Raw genomic sequence first — 20533 nt, 5'->3', positions numbered from 1 at the left:
GAACTATTTTATTTTAATAAACAATTAATATGCTTTTAAACCGGGTTTCAAGAAAACAAGCATGAGGAGGATTTGGCGACCTCTTATGGGTGAAAGAAGAACTGCACCCGTCTGCTCTGTATTTCCTTTACTGACTGTAACAGAGCCCCAACTAAACTCCAAAATTCAGGCCTGCAGGTGAATGAATGTTGACAATATTTACAGGATTCCATAGAAACGTAAGCACGAGCTCCCCGTTAGCGCTGCTGAATAAAAGAGGCGTTCTCCCTTGCAAGAAGCCTTGAATTAAAATGGGTAAGACAGGAAATAATACATTTTTGTTTTAACTTTGATATTCAGGTTTGTTTTATTTTTTTAAATTGTAAATCGATGAATGGTAATACATGATTAAGTGGTAGTGAATCATGTATGGTCTGCAGGGACAAAGGAAAAGTGCTCCCCAGGAAGAATTTGCATCAAGGGGAACAGAACTCCATTCAGAAGTTAATTATTCGGGTCGCACAAATGTTTTATTGTTTTTATAAATATGGTTGTCAAATACAAACCACTAATGTGCCAAATTTAAACATCTCCTTTGAACTGTCCCACGCTCTAATTTTCAGACTTCCAGACAGTTATGGGTGAGAATAATTCATCTTTTAAGGCAAACTCTTAAATCCCCGCTCACATTTGCATTTACCTAGAAGACTGGTAAAAGCTTAGAACTTCTTCTTCTTCTTCAGGGTCGGTTCAATCTTCTTGTCTGTTTTACACCATCATGTCAGGTTCAGATATTTGTTCCTTTAGGGTTTTGAAGAGAGGATCTTCCTTACAGCTCTGAGCTTGTGCACATCTTCATGCAGCGATTGACCTCACTAGAACAAACAGATTGAAAACAAGGTGAACACACATACAAAAACACACAAACACCTGTGGGAGTGCACACTTTGTTATGCTTTACGTCCATGAAGGGAAAGAAGATTTCACTTTAAGAGCAGAAGCTGCAGACTCAGTGTGAATCTGGTGATGTGTTGATGCACACATCCAAGAGTCTGATGTGTTTGGACTCATCGAGGTGATCCAAACATTCGTGTGTGAAGATGTCAGCACATGTCAGATGTGAAGATGTCAGTGGATGTCTCCTCATCTTGAGCTTTTTTGTAGCAGGACTTTCTGGGTGACTTTGGCCTGACCCGGGTGGGAAACGGTTAGACACGGATTCAGAGAATGAACACACTCATCCACGGTCTCCTCTCAACACTGCATCCTGATGCTGGTGGTTCCTCATTGCAGAGAAGTCCTCTGGCAGAGGGGATGCACGTCAATGTTGACCCCATTCTGCAGAAGATGTATGAGCTGAACGCCATAGCAGCTGAAAAAGATTTGTTTGTGCAAATGACAGCTAGAAGGACGAAGCTGTGAAGGAAGGATCTTGAAGCTCTACAGGAATGGCATCGTCATGTCTAATGGCCCATTTCACTCATATTAGGGGTAAAGTACCCAGGTTAGCTTTCAAGAGAGGAAGATTCTGCTCTTTGTGCAATAATTAGTGGTTTCCACTCCATCTTTGTTGGTTTTGACATCAGTTCATGCAGGACATTGTGGATGGAGACTTTCCAACTGAGCTTCAGGACACATTTCCAGATGGTGGACCATTTCAGGTCCGTTCCTATTGCTGTTTTTCTGCACGTAAAGGCACACGCCATCGTCGACGGGCCGCCATGGATTGCCTTTCCAGGTAGAGGGTTCACCTGTTGTGGAGAGGAAGAGGAACCCCCCCAATGTTGTCAGATACCAGCTGCAGGGTTTGTTTCAGGTCTGTTGCAATCTGCAGAAAAATGGGTTGTTACGCTGTTCCTCTGATGGTAGAAGAGAAGGGCAAAGATCAGCTCCTAAACAAGCTGTCAAAGGCGAGCGCCATATTTTGATGTTTTTCATTAACATGAGTATTTTTTTTTTTTCATCGGACTCCCAAAGAAGCATCTCCATGATCGGTTTGAAACCCCTGCTGTGCAAACAGTAACCGAGGGGTAAAGGAAATGCAATCATGCAGGAACAGAGGAGGAAAAAATTACCTTGTTTTTCTCTTCAGAATGTAGTTTTGTTGTCAACATCTTTTTTATTTCAGGGTAATTTGTAAATGTGAAAAACATTTAGATCATTTTTCTTTAGTTAAGGCAAATTTTACTACATGGGATTGTAAAAAAAACCCTCATATTTTGGAGGTCCAAGATAAAAGATTATGTAATTACCAAAGAATAAATCTCATTTGAGACCCATTTTTGCTTCAGTTTTTAGCAGCAGCTATTCAAGATGCAAGACCATTTTCACCTCAGAAACGGTCTGCGCAGACAAAAAACACAAGTATGAGGAGTATTTCCTCCTCAACACTGCAGCGCAGGAGGCCGATGTGGTTATCAGCACTTACCCACAATGCTCCAGTGAGGACAGCCTGCTGGTTGACAGAAGGAAACTTCCAGCACGGATTAATAAAAAGAAAAGAAGCTTTTTAAAAAAGTTGAAGAAAATCTCTGAATTGCACTCGAGTGTCTGACAGGCTCCTTCAAAATAAGAAAGAATGATTGAACCCTTTTCTAAATCAAGACATGATCACAATGTGGAAAGTTAAACTGGACAAAAATTGAAAACCAAATCTTGAAAATCTTTATTTCTAAAATATGCAAATACAAACAAGAACAAAAGTATGAAAATATAAACGTCTTTTTTCCCCTTTAGCAAAAAATTGGAGGCGTTAAGGCTGCAGAGACTTTCTGAGTCAAACTTTGTGCTACTCGAGAGATAAAAGGTCCCATGAAATGAAATATGGCTTCAATGTTCCTAAGACAAATTCTTCACTTCTTGCATATTTTTTAATCAAATTCCTTCCTGCACAACGGTTTTTCTGCACCACTCGTACTCTAAGACAGTAGAACTTTTCCCCCACAATGTCTTTTGGGATGATCCAGCCAGCCCTTCCCATCGCCTCAACACGGCTTCTTTTAAACACAACACAATTAAATAAAAACACATCTAAAATCCATTTCATGGGACCTTCACGTCTGAATGTTAGCAAACTATTACACAGGTTTGCTGAACCCCTGAAAGCTTTCAAAGCAGACAAATAAATACTGACAGTTAACACTGTTTCTCAGAAACCTTTCCCTTTGATGCATTGATCTAGCAGGAGTGAAAGCGTCTACATTCAGAGTCTGGGAATGTGTTGGCTGTCCTACTGGTTGATGCACTGACAGGAAAACTTGCCATGGAAGAGCCGGGTGCAGGCAGTCCTTCCTGTTGGTCAGAAACTAAAGGAGTTGAGCCTCCAAAACGGGACGAAGGCACATGCTGGTGTTCAGTCGGTGTTCTGCTGCAGCGTGAACACCGACACATTTGAGTGACAGCTAGAACCAGAGTTTCTTTGGTTTAAATGTTCTCGTAGGCTTGTTGGTGCGAGTAGCTGTTTGGTTGTTAAACCTCTCTGTTGAGTCTTTACATAACAGCGCATCAGTCATAAAGCACGGGTTAAAATATACTCAGTTGATTGTCAACCACTTAAGGATCCTTCCCCAAAAGAGGGAAGTTGAGATTTCAATAAGTTACATTTGCAGGACAGAGTCCGCTGCCAGTTTGGAGCAGGAAGAGTAAGACTGTTTGGTAACTTACAGCACGGTGTCAGCAAGATTCAAATCACTAAACGCTTTAAAGGATCAAGTAGTAGAGGTAAGTTATGTTCACTTTCTGTTAGCCCTTAAAGTGAAGCACACTAACTCGCCAAAGTGATGAGACAGTTCAGCTACTAACAGGCTTCAGTCATTCAGTCAACACAGAGAGGCAGAAGCTGACCCATCTGGGCTCGTCTTTGTCCTCGTTTTCAGAAACTAAATCTGTTCCTCTTGGAGAAAAGACTTGCTGGTGTGACGCGGCGGAGGGGAAGGAGGGCTTCTGTGGGGTTGGGGTTTACTGGGTTATGCAGTTTTCGCCCATGTCCTGTGCGTAGCGGTCCAGGATCACGTTGCGTAGCTCCTCCACGTCCCGACGGAGCTGCTGGGCCTCCACCAACTTCTTCTGCAGCACGTCTGGATCCATCCAGTCCTCGTTCTGCTCCGTCCCCGCAGGAGGTGCTGACACAAAAACAAACTCCATTAACACATTTTCCATGTCTGTGTGCTACAGAGAGCAGTGGCCCTCAGCCTTTTTTAAGCCACGGACTAGATTAATGTCAGGTTCATGGACCAGTCCAAATGGGGCCGATGTTGGCATTTCTTGGCAAAAACGATTGTTTATATTAAAATTCTACAACATGAAATTTAGTTTACAAGCCATTTGAAACTGCCTGTAAATGTTGATACATTTTCAATGAAACGAAGTTGATGATTTGTAGAAGTTGTGGGATTTTAACCTTTTTTCTTCTTCATAGAATATCATTACAACACTGAGAACTTGAACTCAGGTTCAGATTATCTTTCAGGGCAAATAGATGCATCATGTCTTTGAATTAAAGCTTGATTCATTGTACATTATTATCCATCTGAACATGATTGGCTATGGAGTCAAGAGGGCGGGTGTCTGCTGACGCTCTCCAATAAATGCATGTGCAGAGCATCACAACAACAGGAAGTCTCAGCGACCAAGGCAGCATTTCAGGCTGGAAATACACATTATTTACAAACAAAAGAAACTAAGGTTGACGTCAAATTCACTTTGTGTCCCGGAACAAAGACATTACCAACGTCCATTTGAAGTCGTTCAAATAAAGAATAAAAAAAGCACTGAACCCCAAACTTTTTTCTGTTTCTCTCTCGCGACACCCTTAAAACAAGAAAAACTGAACGTATTTATTGCAAAGCATGTTGTGGAGCTCATGCTCCTGCTGTACACTGTAGAGTCTGAGTCATTTAAAGATCCAGCAGGACTGAGCTTTCAGTCACAGCGGACATTAATGACGAGAACACCAAGATAAAGACATCACTTATAGGATACTTGAAATATGTTAATACTTTAAATCAAAGTAGGTTTTTCTCCTTATGTAAAGAGAATATTCATAATTTTCTTGCCACAGTTTTGTAGTGTGATCATTCTGAAGAAAAATGTTAAAGTTCAGGTTATGGTGCAACAGAAGAGCGATTTATCGAAGTGCAGCAGAGACATATTGTTACTTTATTATTGGCATTTAGTCTTGTTAACGATTTTACATTTCCATTTTTTCCTCAGTTAATATGGTTGAAACTATTTAGTTTAATTAAACTAAAAAAAGTTAATGATTAAAACCTTTCCATTCAGTTTATGTGAAGTTAATATCTATATTATTTATAGCTTGTCGCAGCATCTTTTTGTGATAAATATTTTAATTTCTACACCTCAATACTCTCTCGCTATTAGAATTAAACAAAATAGAGTTTTATTGGTAGAACTTTAATTAAATTATTGAACTTACGTTATTTGTTATGTTTGGAGGCAGGTGAGGAAAAATGTTGAATGTATTCACATATTTTAACTTAGTAAGTTACTAATTACTTTTAAAATGCAGTAACTGAGTTACTAACTCAATTACTTTTTGGGGAATTAAACTAGTAACTATGACTAATTACTTTTTTAAAGTAGTAATCTGGTAGACTCCTGCAGAGTAAAAAGAAAATAAACAAAACCGGAATAATCAAATCGTTCTTTAGTTATTTTATCATTTAAATATATATTGTTATTTTTGTCTGCGGTCTGGTATCAAGTGAGCCATGAACCGGTGTGCAGCCGGGGGGTTAAGGACCACTAGGCTAGAATACATGGATAGGAGGGGTGGAGCTTACAGGTGAGACCCAGCAGCAGCGAGAGGTTGGGGTCCTGTCCCTGAGCCCGCTGAGTCAGAATGCTGCACAGGGAGCGCAGGTCGCTAAGGCAGGAGGCGATCTCGGAGAGCAGCCTCTGCGTGAGCTGAGCTCCTGCTGGTTGGAGGACGGACGACGCCTGGTTGGAGCTCTTCTGCTCTGGATCGTTCATCTGCTCCTGGAGCGTCAGATTCTTCTCCATCAGCTCCTGATTCTGGGCAGACAGCTGCAGCAGCCATCCAGAAAACAGTCAGGAGCAGTTAGCATGTTTCACACGTTGAGAGAAGTCCAGCTCACCTGCTTCATGGCCACGTGGAGCTCCAACACGCTCTGCTCTTTGGCCGACATCTCTTCTCTGAGAGCCTGGGAGCTGCCTTCTTCCTGAGATAGCTGCTCTTCCAAAGCCTGTGGACGCAGATAAGACAAAACCGTAGCATAAGACAACTGTCAATTAGAAACATGTGGATGAAGATAAAGTTGTGCAAAACTTTGAAAAAAATGCACGGTAAATAGTACAATTATTTTTTCAGTTAATATTTCTGTTTTGAATACAATTTGTCTTTGTTTTAATATAACTTCTTTGTCTTGAACACAAAACTTCTGTTAACGTAATACATGATGGGGTCACAGGCATATATATCGAGTCACCAAACATAAATGATTCAAATTGAGGTTTGTTTATTAAACTAAAATAGAACTTTTTAGAATGCTATTGATCCCATAATGGGAAATGAATAAAAGAGCCTCAATCTGCATTCTCGCTTTGCTGTGTCGATGTTTTGGGACTCAATGTGAATGCATCACCCCATCATGTATTATGGAGGAGGTTTTGTATTCAATACAAAGAAAAGTTGTATTTAACACAAAGACAGATTCAAAACAGAAACGTTAAACACAAAACTAAATGTTGTATTCATGTTTGCAAAGCTTTGCAATAATGATTAATTTAAGCTCAATTCTGTCTTTATGAATGTTTCTTTTTGACAGTTTGTTAGCATATCAACACAACAAAAAAAACACAATCATGTAGACTTCAGAAAACAACAACACCTTAATCTGAGAGTTGAGCTGCTCCATCATTTTAAGTTGCTTCTCAATAACCTGAAAAACAAAAGGAAATCTCAGCTTTAAAAATGTTTCAGAAATCCAGACTTATAGAAACATTTTGGAAAGAAAATGTTTCCCAGAATCTTCACTTCTACTTGAGAACAAGTTTAGCGATTTTGTACAGAATAAACGTAAATCATCATATTCTGTCGCAGAGAATAGCCGGCCGTCTCTGGGACAGAACCAGTTGATCCACGTTGATCACATAGACGGTCAAAGAGTTCCAGTATTTCAAAGAGTGTGTGTTGTGTACGTGTCAACACCGGGACCAATTTTGCCCGCGATATTATATAATGTTGGTGATCTCTAACATGATGAACTCTGATGTCCTCATACCTGATCTTACTCATCCTGGTCACTCACAAAGAGAACCTTAGTGAGTGAGAGGTAGCTGAGATGAAGAACTGCATCTTCATCTCTGCTACCTCCAGCTCTGCTTCCCGTTTTTTGCTCAGTGCCACTGTTGCTAGGCTGAACAACATGGCTGCTCTCACCACTACACCTACACCTTTCCTTTCCTTTCCTTTCAGCTGAAACTCTTCTGTCCCACCTGACACTTTTCTCATCGGAATAGAGCATTAAGCCCTGCAGTGTGAACGTAGCCTTGGTCTCTAAAGGGTTTGAATCTCTTCTGGAACTTCTGTATCAACGTATGTGTTTGGGTGTGAGGGTTAACGGCTTCTCTGCACGGCTCATTTCACACGTCTCTAAGACAAACACCTTTCGGAGTTTCTGCTGTTCCTCTCTTAAAGCGTTGTTCTCCCCTCTCAGTTTGTCAACATCCAGGCAGGGCAACCGGGCTCCATCCTCCAGACCCTGCTGCACCCGCTGCTGCATGCTGATGAGGACCAAAGAAAGCCAAACAAAACCTCTATTATGCAGAGTTCTTATAGTCTCTTTGTACTTGCAGTAAGAAGATCATTCACGTGTCCAGCCAGCAGATGCCACATACTCAGTGATGGTTGTCAGCAGGTCCCTCTCCCTTCGTTTCTGTTCCTCCAGCTGTGTCTCTTTCCCTCGCAGTTGTGAGGTCTTCGTCTTCAGGCTGGCTTCCAGTTCTGTGACCCTCTCTTGTAGCTGAGCCGCCTGCTCCTCAGCCTCTAAGAGCTGTTTGGCCAAAGCGCACACAAACTCCAGGGGTCAAAACGTTACATATTAGGAGACGAAAACAAAACGCTGCTGAACTGCTCTGACCTGCTTATTCTGCCTCTGGTAGTCCTCTAAGGTGGGCAGGTCGGCCAGGTACCGCTCCAGAGTCTCGATGCGCTGCTGGTTTTCTCTCTTCAGCTCTGCTTCCTTCTGACACTTTTTCTTTAGGTTGTTGATGTGTTTGTCTCGACTGCGTATCTGCGAATGTCACAGACAGGTATGATAATCACCTGTACACGAAGGAGGAGCTTTTAACAACAAACGTGTAAATGAACTTTGTGTAAATGATGGTTCCACATAACATTTTAAATCTGGTTATCAAGCTAATCAGCTTTATGGTGGATTTTACCAGCAAACTAATAGACGTCTGTCTTGTTTTTTAAGTTGAAATGCAGCATTAAAATAGTTGAAAGAAATTGGTTACATCAATGTAGAAAGGAAATTGGTGACATAAAAACATTAAAATAGAATACACATAAGGTGTTTTTTATAAAACTTCTGGTTTTTCTCTTCTTCTTTTTTTACTTTTACCAAAACAGAAGAACAGAAATGAAAATCATCCCAAAAATTATAACTGTAAATGAATTTCCAGTGGATCCTCGATTCCCAAAAGTAAATTTAGCAATAAAGCTCCCTGATTTCTTGATTTACTAGCCAAAATTAGATTTTACTTAAACTCCATTTCCCCCACTACTAACAAAAAAGCAACCAAAACATGTCATTTTGCTCAGCTTTATAATTTAATATAAGTGTATTTGGTGTTTGTATCCCACATGGCGTTTACTTTGAACAATTGATGTACAGGTTATTCTTTGTTTTTTGCTGTATGTCACCTGTGGTCTAAAATAAAATTAAAATAAATAAATATTAAAAAAAGAAAAAAAAGTTCTGAAAACCAAAATGACAAAATGCTATTTAATTTAATTTGGAGGAACAGAAACGATTACGTAAAAAAACAGTAGTAATGAACACTTACGATAAGGGTGGTCTTAACTTTTTAGATTTTTGCACATTAAATAATACCTTTAAAATAAATTGGCTGAGACATTTTATTAAGAATCTAACTTCCATTTGGAATTTCATTCCAAATTATATTTTTTCTAAATTAGGAGGCATGAACTTTCGTTTACATTGTAACTATATTGTAAAAAAGATCCCCCTAAAACTTTCCTACTTCCATTAACAAATGTTACTTTCTTGGTCACTCATTTACAAACACATTTTTTCTCCACACAGATTCTACATATCAGTGACGTGCGGTCAGGTGAGGCGAGTAAGGCTCAGCCTCACCTGCCATAATCGTGATAAAACAGAAAAAGGTAAATTAATGAAACCAAAATTTAAAACAAAATCGCTTTTTCAAGTTGTAATTTTGTGGTTCTCCAAATTGCAACATGTGGGTTTAGGTAAGATATGTTGGGTAAGCACAAACCCTCTCTTCCTGTTTCTTCATTTCCTCTGCATGCTTCTCACAGGCCTCCTTCAAACTCCCCGTCAGGCGCTGCGTCTCCGCCTCAACTACCCCCAGCCTCCGTTCTGCTTCTGCTTTCTCCAGGGCAACACAGTCGGTGCGCTCACTGAACTGAGCCCTCAGGAAGGCATTCTCCCTCTGAGCCTCCTGCGAAAAGGTGTCTAAGTCAGGGGGAGAAGCTCCAGAGGGAGGTGGCAACAGCCAAAAACAAAGGTTACTGTCAGCTTCAGGATTCACAGCATGGTTCTGCTAACCTGAAGACGCAGCATACAAATGTCCCCAAAAGATGTTCCCCGGCCCAGAAGCGCCCCGTGGACTTGCAGCTCACTTTCCCTCAAACGTTGTTCCAGCTGGGCCATGTGTTGCTTTTGTCTGCATGGCAACAGAACGCAATGGTCAAAAAAACAACAACAGGAATACAAGTGGATAACCTGATACAGGAAGAAGCCCGGTTTCACAAACAGAGGAATATTCAAAGACGCAAAGGTTCATATTTTCTTATAAATTACATCAAAAAAGATTGCATATATAAAAAAAATCATCTGCAGCAAATTTCCAGCTTCTGGCTAATTGAAGAAGCATCTGTAAAGCTGCTAGGTTTAGCTGTTTGACAGTTCCGCTGTTTTTACCTGAATGTGTACAAAAATCTGACCTACAACTTCATTCACATTACAATTGAATTCACAAAGGCGTAAATCAGAAATGCAGTGCTGGTCTGCCTACTGTTGCTCATCACACAGAACACCATCAAACTGATGAGTTATTAATGCATTTCACTGTTAAATGCCATAAATATTTAAACAAATAATTTTAATTTACAACAAAAAGATATGTTTGGTAAGCACAAACCCTCTCTTCCTGTTTCTTCATTTCCTCTGCATGCTTATAACAGGCCTCCTTCAACGCGCCACATTCTACGTGATGTGGCGCGTTGTCATGGTAACAGCTGGGCCGACACCAATCATGTTCATTTGCATTCAATCTTATCAAAAAAGTTCAATCATGCAGGCCGAATGGTTGGCCCTCACACGGTTTCACCTCACCAAATCTGGCCCTTCTTGCAGAAGGTTTGGGAAACCCTGGGTTAAATAAAGCATCCATTCAGAGAGAAAGTTCCCCTCTAATCGCTAGTCTTTGTCCTGATGATGAAGCAATAGTTTGTTTTAAAGAAGCCAGTGCAGTGATATAGAACAATTAAGCTATGTGACCGGAACTTCTTTTTTAGGTGTACATTATCACGGTCCATCATCACTTTTTAATCCACAGCCACCAGCCAATCAGAATCGGGAATTCACCATGGTATAATTTCTGATAATGGACACCTGGTCGGCTATTATCCCTTACATAATAGACAGCCTAAACAGATATAGTGGGGTTAGCTGCAAGGTTTATATGTGTTGATATATTAATGACAAATCCAACCGTCTGGTGAAAGGAGCACTCACCGCTCGATAATCAGCTCCTTCTCTTTCAGCAGACTCTCACTGGCTTTGACCAGAGCGTCCCACTTTCCTGACACCGACTGCATCGGTGTAGAATACAAAGACGGGTACTGACCCACTCCTGCATTCATTAACTGAGACAGAAGAGATGGGAAATGGACAGAAGCATTACACATGTAGAAAAACATATTTGATTTGCAAATGAATGACCTTATCCACAATGACCCAGTTCCACCACCTTCTATCTTAACCGTCAGAGCTTACAGAGCAGCTGGTGGCAACGACTACAGTGGAGCTAGAGCAGAATCTGAAAACACGCCGTCACAGTGAAGTTCTGGGTTTGACTACATTTCTGACTGGAGACCTTCATTCTATCAGTTTCAAACACAGATTCTACATTTATGCAAACCTGCTGTAGGAGATTTAAGGAACACTTTTACATTTTGATGAGATAAAAGTTTAAAGAAGTTTTAGTTGCAACAAATAACTCGGCGCAAGCTTATTGACCCTTATTTTGCTTATTTAGAATTCATTTCGCTTTTTTGCACTGGAATAAAGCTTCATCCAACCCTCATACACAACTATTTTAACTCAACAAAATATGTTTTTAAATTCTAACATTTGTGGTGATAAAGGTCAAATATGACCTGGCAAGGACTACTGACTGTTGTGTGCACTCCATAACGTTGTGATTTTTTTAATCTTCTAGCTAAATTGGTAAATATATTATATCCATCAGAAAATGTTTAAAAAAGTTTTTGGGCTCCAACTGTTCACTGGTTCAGCGTTCGAAATAAGCGGTTATCCTGTTGTCCGAGACAACCAGATTTCACAGAGGACAACCAAAACTGAACCTGATGGTTGTCTGTGTGACAACCTGGTCTTTTATTCAACATTTTGGTATTAGGTAACTATTTTTCAAAGTTTTGAGGAAACCGACGTCCGACTTTTTAAGATAAAACCGAGTGTACACGAACGATGTCACGTGACCTCCGAACGAACCGAGGATGCTTGAAGACGTGAGCAGCATCAGCTTTAGCAGACTGAGTTGGACGTTGATGATGATGATGATGATGACATATCCCTTGAGGAACTTGTCTGAAATTACTTCTCAAAAATGACAACATTGTACCTGCATGTCTTGTTTAAAAGATCAGGGATATTAGTCTTTACTGCTACTGCAGCACACAATGTAAACATGGTATCATTTACATATGTGTTTATTTAACTTTTCATCATATAAATATTACTTTATATTTGGAATGCTGTACTAGTCCCAGTCCATACAAGTGTTCTAAATTTTAAAAATTCTCATTGGGTTACAGTGTTGGTTAATGTAATCAATTTTCTGATATATTATAGGGTAAGGTCAAGTATTTTCATTTGACCGTAGCAGTATTTGATTTACATGGCAATACTTTGTGTAACCAGATGCTTCAATATTTAGCAAAATGTTTGTTATTAATATTTAAAGATTTTATTAAATGTCCATCATAAGAGGCAGTTGATGTTAGATGTATAGAAGAAATAAAGATGTAAGTACTGACATGTGAGTAGGTTTCGTTGCTGTTGAACATTATTACTTGCCAGGTTGTCCAGAGGACAACCATTTTTTCCCCCTTATTTCTAAGGCTGCTGGTTATAGTTTGTCAAATTTAGCTCAGCCTGAAAATGCTTAAAAACGGCAGATATTAGGGGTGGAACAACTAACCGATTCATCGATTTCTATTCCTAGGATTGAACCAGACTGGTCTGTCTGAGGCAGAATTGTTTGCGTTAGCTCTGTTAAGAACTGCAAAGTCGCACATGGATGACATAAAAGCAGCGGCACGGCATGTGCGGAGTTCAAATAAAAGGTTCATGCAAGCAAATAGTTGGACATGTGTTTTATAATTGAGAACACAATAGTTTTAGATTAAAAATTTGATTAATGTGATAAAAAAACAAGCATTTGTTTGATTAATCACAATTAATTGGCACCTCTTGGTGTTTGGACATTTGTTTGGAAACAAACTGACCCCTAATAATATCCATTAAAAAACTGCTTGAAAGGTTTTAGGCTCCAACTGCTAACTAGTTACATTTCCTTTACAAATGAGTAATTATAATAACCACGTCTTTGAAAACCCACTTTTGATCTATTCTATAAGAGTTCCCAGTAGTCTTGATTGTGATTATGCCATTTTAAGACAAAATCAAAAAAACCTGTGTCCATTTCAAGGACACTTTCTGTAGTGCGAGAGTATTTCATTTGAAATTTGCCTCCCAGCTGAGGGCAGGAATGTAAGTGTAGAGCAATCCCGCCCCCCTTCCCATCTTCCACCTGTTTTCATGCTCTCCAGCAAGCTTAGAGCCTCTCCCATCCCCAACCTAACATTAGCAGTGCTACAAAAATGGCGAGCAATATCAGACCTTTCCAGCCGTACAGTTTGAGCCAGCTGCCCGCTCAGACGAGGAAAACAAAGACGTACACGGATCTGTTTGCCTGACAGTGGATGCATCAGAATGGAGCGGAGCAGGGAGCTTGTGGTTGGCCACATCATTTTCTACATCACAAATAAGCTCTTTTTCAATCTGCTTTTTTCATCTGCTCCTGATTCACTGCGATTTGAATAAAGAAATACCCAGACATACAATTTTAAGCTTAACTTAAAATGAGTCTTTAAACTAATATTAAAGTATAGATACCCAAGAAAGATACCATACAAGCTCCATCATGAGTGAACCCCACGCCTTAATTTATACAGACACATTAAACCTCATACTGTGTTGTTTCTAGAAGAGGATGGCATGTTTGATCAGTCGTCAGAGAGGACGTGTGGGCCTTGTTTACCTGCATTTGTTCCAGCTGCAAGCGCAAACTATCCAGGTGCTGCTTTTGCTGCCAGTTGGAAAGTTCACTGCATCTGTCCTGCCGCATAGGATCGAACCCTTTGGGGCCTACATGCTCCCTCAGCAAAGCTTGAGTCTGCAGACTGAGAGGGTTGGAATAAAGTCCTGCGGCACCGAGTTGACTGCCCCTTTGATTACAGGGATCAGATGTTCCAGAGAGACCAGGCCTCGCTTCAGGAAGAACGTTGTAGCTGTGCTCCAAACCTCCTCTGTAGGCATCAGACGCACAGTCCACAGCCTCTCTAATCCCTGTCGTCTGTAACTGGTGTCTTCCATCCGGACAGAGCCCCCCTATGAGTGCCGACTGGTTTAGCGTAGGTTCCACGTCAGGAGTATCAAACCTCTGTCCTTCATCCACCCGTGTACGGTCTGAGGGGAAAAGCGAGTGGTCCAGTCCGTTTATGAGACTGCGGTAGCGGCTCAGGCAGTCTGGCCTGGCTCTCACAGGATCAACCCCCATTCCGTCCTGAGCGTCCAAGTTGGGAGAAGACGCAGACTTGCAGAGCGATGAAGACTTTGATATGGACCCACTCGTGGTTCTTGAGCTTGATGAAGATCTGTGACCCTCAGCGGAGGACAAGGCGTCTTCCTGACCAAACGACTGGTGATTTGAGGCCGGGCCGCCCGCTGTTGATGGCATGACATGTGCAGTGGGAATGGGGTTCTGATTGCGGATGGGTTGGAAAGAGGGACTGCTGCTGGAACTGCAGAAATCTAAAAAAAAAAAAAACATAAATAACGTCTTAATAAAAACAGTGTAAAGAGCACAAGAGCAAACCATTGTCTTTATTTTTACCCGCTGGGATGAAGGAAATGAGAAATGCAGCAGGATTTATGGGTGGCCTACTTCAATGATGAGGTGTCACCACAGAAAGAATTAACCAGCTCTGACTGACGCAGCTCAGGGGACGGGCTTATAATAGACTTAAACCAAGGCTCAGACAATAATATTCATGATCCATAAAGGAGAATCTACCTAAAGAAAGCTAGAGTTTCCTTCAGAATAAGGCAGTTGTAATTCACCATATAACTTAGCTGCTGGAAAAAAAGGGAAGATTAAAATGTCTTTCCTTTAAATTAAACATAAACATTGACATCCATTGCCAACATACGGATTAACTCCCTCAGATTACACAACAGAGAACACATTGGACTCATTTCTTTTTGCAGGCTACAAAATGTTCACCATCCTAAGCCCTAAAAAATTGAAGGAGAGAACGATCAACCCCACCAGACACGCCTTCAAATGACAAAACTACACCACAAACCTCAGAGACCTGCTGAATTCTCAAAGACGGGAAGTCACTTGAACCCAAAGACCAATCACACGGCTGGGACATCTTTTTCAGACGCTTAACTCGGGCGACAGCTGTGAAACTTTAAGTCATAGCGGAAACCGGTCTTCTGCATTTCAGGGCAGCGCTGAGACGACCGCTGGAGCTTCAGCTAACCACACTGCAAGCTACCTGGCTATGCGCCCCAAAACCTCCCCGTTCTGAAACAGTCCAGCCAGCCGGCAACAGGCTCCCAGCAGAAGCATACAAAACAGGCACACAGGAAAGGTTAGGGGTATATTTAGCCCACCTCTCACATTACAGGAGGATCTGTGGGTGCCGCTCATTCAAGCACCTTGCCCCCTCCCACTGTGACACACACATCAACAGTCAAAAACTGCAAAGGATCATCTTTTCCCAGTTAAAACCACAGTCTGATCAAATAACTGGAAATATTTAAACAGAATGAAGGGTGGGAGCGCTTTACTCCTTCAAATACACCAAGGGAATAAAAAACCTTGAGGCTTCACTGGTTCTGGCCAGAACAAGTCTAAACTACTCTGCAGCAACAACATTTGAGAAATGTTTTCTCTGTAGACATTCCTGCAGGTGGGACACATGTACCGTTGTTAATGCTGAAGCATGGTTCCTGTTGCTGTTTAGTTCTGTTTAAGGGTTAGGCATGCAAACTACAAAAACATGCTTTGGTTTTACTTCATTTGGCACAGCGATTATGTAGGCAGTGTGTGGAGCTCTCATGCAGCTGCAAAAACGTGTTTTTAACAAACAGAATCGGGGAGGGAAACTTTCTTTCGTGTTCCAGGAGACTTCACACGCACAGATATGTGAAGTGGGGTTTTGCATGTACAAGCTCAGAAATTAGAGAACAAACACCTCATCTGCTTAAAGCAAAAGGCAGGAGAGACTAATTATAACTGTAAACAGACTGTGCTCCCAAAGCTAATTTAAGTAGACGTAAGCTTAGTGAGGAAGACCAAAGAAACAAAGATCTACCAAGAGTTGTGTCTTTTTTGCTGTTGCAAACATTTAATGAGTAAAAAGCAACCCGCTTCTGCAAACTTTTGTGTTTTGCTTGAAAATTACATTTAAAGATAACGATGAATTCCATTCAAAAAGCAGAGTTTAAAGGTTTTTTTTTCAAACACCTAGTTTGTGAGTTTTGACAAAAGGCAAAACAGGAATAACCACAGGATAGATAAAGAATAGATAAAGAGTTGAACTGAACTGAGTAAATCAGAATTAGTGCAACGCTAAAAACTATCCATTTTGAAACGTTTTTTCCCCTCAGAAACAAGCGCAAAATCAACTCAACATATGTTCCTGCTGTTTCCAGCTTCTTACTATACAGAATGAGAAAAAAAATCTTTAAAAAAAAACACCAAAGAATCCACAATGCTAAATCGTTAAAAGCTTGTTATGTCAGGTTCAAACCCTACAATACTGATGCACCTCAGATAAATATTCCAGTTGGGTTTTTTAGTCCTTTCTGTGAAAATATGGAAACATCCAATAACATGCTCCTATTATTTCTACTTTCCAATAACAAACCTGCCTTGAATAATGGACACTCTACTAGGGCTGGGTACCACTGCCATTGAATCAAATCAATAGGAATTTCTATTTTTACCCAACTTCCCTTCCTATGTAAATATATAAAACACCTCATATAAACAGTTATTTAAAACATAGGTGGAACTACCATTGAATAATGTATCAAATCTTACATTAAAAACTAACCAAAGGTGCTGAAAAGTGAACCACTGGAACAATGGACAGACATTATGGAGGAAATCTGTTCTATGAAAAAAATGACATTTCACTTGCGGTTGAAAGCTTCAACTCCAATGGAGGAGAACTTAAAGCTCAAAACTACACCTTTTTTGTACCCCACTTGTTCTACTTTGTTTGTGCAATTACTATTATTTTCATATAAACTATTACTTGATTGTACCTAGAATTACATTATAATTTAGGCTGCATTTCCGCATTCAACGGCACTGGATGTGGCACAGAACTGGTTTGATGCACATGCAGATTGTTGAATTCACTTGAAAAGCAAAACAAGATGAAGAAAGTGTCTACTGGCGCATCATTTTTGAAATACGTGAGGGCAGTGTTGAACTTTTTTCTTGGCTGCATGAACCCAGAGGAAGGGTTACGTTTAGGATGACGGGAGGTGAGCTGGCGGCCAGAAAGAGACCCGCTGCGGAATGGGGAGCCAGCCTGCTCGGGCCTCCTTAAATTTAGGATTTTTTATTTTTTATTATTTAAATCGAGGTAATTATAAAAAAGGGCCCCTGGTCTTATTCTTTTTATTTTATTTTTGCCCTCTCTGGTTACAGAGAAAGAACACCTCTGGGACTTAACCTTAAGTTTAATTTTAAATACGTGCAGCCAACAATTACAGAAATAAAGAAAATCCAGTCTTGGACGCACTTAAAATGCATGCAGAAATGCATGCAATGTGCCATCTTCTCTTCTTCTGCACAGGGCAAATCAGGGAGCTTGTAGAATGCGCACGCAGTCCTGGCCCATTGCCACATCACAGCAGCTCATTAATTCAAACTGAGCGTCTTTGCGACAGTTTCATTGACAACGAATTATAAGGAGGAATACTCAGAAATGCAAAAACTAAATGACTTTTTACTACATTTGCTCTCTGTCATAAGAAAATAGCCACAAGTATATGTCAAAACCTCAAAAAAAACGTGATTTTCATCCGAGGGGGAGTTCATTCACTGTTACACAACACTCTCGCGGGCAACAAAGAAAGAATGAAAAGTCATCACCTTCTGTGCTGTCAGATGCTGAAGTGCCAAGACCGGTGTCCCCGCTGTCAGATGTTCCAGGACGGCGGCCAAATCGGCTTTGGAACTTCTCTGACACAGCTGGCGTCTGCCACTCCATGTCAGCGATTTGAGCTAGCATTTGTTTGTGAAGTAGCAGAATGAAAGCAAAGCTTCATGTCAACACAGATTTAACAGACATTTGGCCATTTTGACAGATGGAGTGTCCGCATACCAGCTGGTTCGGAGTCAAAGTATCTCTGAGGTTGTCATTCCATGAGAGAGCACATCTAAAACAAACAATAAAATAATCCTCATGTCAAACACTACCATTCAATAATAATGCAACAAATGTGTCAAAATGAGGCTTAATGATAAAAGTCATGATATTATAGAAATAAGATCACTTATCTAAAGATCTACCAGATTTATTCCAAAACAAACTTTTAAACTCTTAAATTACATCATTAAGGACAAAGGAGATCTCTCTTAATACAGACATTAATCCTGTCACGGGAGATCTTTAAAAATACCAATTATGTCACAGGACCCAGCAGCTGTTATGTTGTCCCCTCGTGTGTTCACAAACACATAAACTACCCAAGAACGACGGCGCCAACGGCGAAAATAACACGAGCCCCTGACTTACATAACCGTACCTTTAAATCATTGAATGCCTGATGGAAGCCAAAATAATATAGCAGTAATTTAAAAAAACAAAACAAAAAAAACAACACGTTTACGGAGGTTAACTGTAAAAGCTGGCTCTTAAAACTCAAATTGACTAAAAAACAACCTCCAAGTTAACATTTAGCCATTTAAAACAAATTTAAATATAGGTTTGAACTGATACACATCGTTTAAAGATTAACTGTTTAAAACGGCTTAATTTTTAGAATTTTTCCCCTCGTCGCTCATCTTTCAAAGATGCGCTAGCCTGTACCGTCACCCATTTTAGCTAATCCGTAACAAATCGTCGAACAAGCTAGCTAGCTAGCAGCTAACACAGCTTTGCGGTTTACTCAGCGTGGAGTTGGTCTCATTTTTCCTCTCTATTGTCGCATTTTCGACTCTAGTTTAAAAATAAACTTCTATTTTGTGTAGCGGAGCATGGATATAAGTTACCTTCTTCTCCATATAGACGTGGAATTGCAATAAACAAATCTCGGTTTCAGGCTAATAAGTAAAGCCGAATCTGTACAAGCCACTGCTGCTGCTGCTGTTGTTGTTCCGCTAGCAAACTGATTCCCTCTGATGGCAGCCAGCCAACCAGACACGCAGGGGCCGCTTGTTTAATAACGCAGCGCCGCCCGCTTAGGTGTGGAGCTTCACTGCAGACCCAACTGCCGATTTTATCCCAGCTTTTTCTTCAGAGTACAAGCTTTCAACCTACACCCGGTATCAATATTTAATAAATATTATTTAGATAAACGTTAACAATTGAAAGAAAACATGACGTGACATGAACAGCAGCATGAATATGAATGAACTTTAAACCACTATTTATTATTATTATTATTATTATTAGTGTTATTATATTATTATTATTATTATTAGTGTTGTTGTTGTTGTTGCTATCATTATCATCATTATTATTATTGTTGTTGTTGTTGTTATCTGAGCAATAAGAGAATGTTTATGGTACATCTTTACTCTATTTTTTATGATTATATTTTATTCCGTCCTTCTTTTTCTGGTTCTTTTATGTCTTTTTTTTTTTTTTACTATTTTAAAGATATTAAAATGATTTTAAATGCAGTTTGTAAAGCTTCATCGGTACAAATCTGTACTAAGGTTGATTTGTTCTTGATATTTTTATGAAATTCTTCTCTCAAAGAAAATGATTTTGGTCGAACTTTCAACTGTAATCTCAAAAAGTACTTAGATTACAATAATGTAATTTAGTGAGCAATAATTTTGGAATTTTCTATATAAGCTTTAGTATAGTCAGCTCGATTGCGCCACCATGTGGTCAAACTTGATACAAAATGCTTAAATCTTTTATGTCATAAGTAATAATGATAAAATTCCTTTTTCCTCTCAATCATTGGATGCTAGAAAAACATTTTGAAAACAGGACCGCCCACTTTCGCCTAACTACATTTTCCGTTGTTATGGAATTTTTGGGAAAACGTGTGATTGGCTCCCGATTGAACATACTTTCGCCAAACTTTACCCTTTCGTTTACATAACGTTATTTGGTCCGTGTGGAATCTGATGTAACCATTCATTTTGCACAATTCTTTATTGTTTCTGTAGAAAACATGTGGAGAGTGGGATTCTTAACTTTGCAATGCTCCAAATCTCAGACAGTTATACCTAACCTCACAAAATTTGAAATAGGACTTCATCTTAGAGTGATCAATGAATATCAGAAGAACTATGAAAACATTCCTACAGGTGTCGCAGCAACATCTAACCACTGGTAGTTTGCAAAGATCACTGGGGAGATCTTTCGTTTAACGTTTGGCAACAGTCAGTGTTATGTTGTTTTAATAGGATTTTTTAGAGATTTTCTTTTGCCAAAGGAAATGAATGACCCCCAAATTTGATTACCTATATCCTTTATCTAAAAATGTATTACACCTAATGG

General features: G+C 40.0%; 1 protein-coding gene across 3 annotated transcripts; it reads right to left on the bottom strand.

Moving 5' to 3' along the window:
* Positions 1 to 2620: 2620 nt before the first annotated feature.
* Positions 2621 to 19212, bottom strand: cep85 (centrosomal protein 85). 3 transcript variants are annotated; one of them, XM_011484963.3, is made up of 14 exons: positions 19066 to 19212; positions 18176 to 18230; positions 17944 to 18075; positions 13801 to 14573; positions 10971 to 11101; positions 9780 to 9897; positions 9487 to 9672; positions 8100 to 8252; positions 7858 to 8012; positions 7626 to 7743; positions 6849 to 6899; positions 6096 to 6203; positions 5781 to 6024; positions 2621 to 4100 (listed from the first exon to the last, which is right to left on the bottom strand). In XM_011484963.3, the coding sequence occupies exons 3-14, from the start codon at positions 18059 to 18061 to the stop codon at positions 3937 to 3939; spliced, it is 2319 nt and encodes a 772-aa protein (XP_011483265.1). In that variant the 5' UTR covers positions 18062 to 18075; positions 18176 to 18230; positions 19066 to 19212; the 3' UTR covers positions 2621 to 3936. The 3 variants fall into 3 exon arrangements, with proteins under 3 accessions (XP_011483265.1, XP_023819887.1, XP_023819888.1); XM_023964119.1 differs by lacking the exons at positions 17944 to 18075; positions 18176 to 18230; positions 19066 to 19212 and adding an exon at positions 15128 to 15306; XM_023964120.1 differs by lacking the exons at positions 17944 to 18075; positions 18176 to 18230; positions 19066 to 19212 and adding an exon at positions 14656 to 14892.
* Positions 19213 to 20533: the final 1321 nt, after the last annotated feature.

Source organism: Oryzias latipes, chromosome 16, assembly GCF_002234675.1.
Source record: "Oryzias latipes chromosome 16, ASM223467v1".
NCBI classification, from domain to species: Eukaryota; Metazoa; Chordata; class Actinopteri; order Beloniformes; family Adrianichthyidae; genus Oryzias; species Oryzias latipes.
Note: the sequence above shows the minus strand (reverse complement) of the source record. Positions and strands in the feature narration are given on the sequence as shown.

Coding starts and splice junctions, on each gene's coding strand:
- cep85 (XM_011484963.3), bottom strand. CDS start 18,061: ATGGAGTGGCAGACGCCAGCTGTGTCAGAGAAGTTCCAAAGCCGATTT. Junction 8,013..8,099: donor ACCAGAGGCAGAATAAGCAG/GTCAGAGCAGTT, acceptor TTGGCCAAACAG/CTCTTAGAGGCTGAGGAGCA. Junction 6,204..6,848: donor AGCTCAACTCTCAGATTAAG/GTGTTGTTGTTT, acceptor CTGCGTCCACAG/GCTTTGGAAGAGCAGCTATC.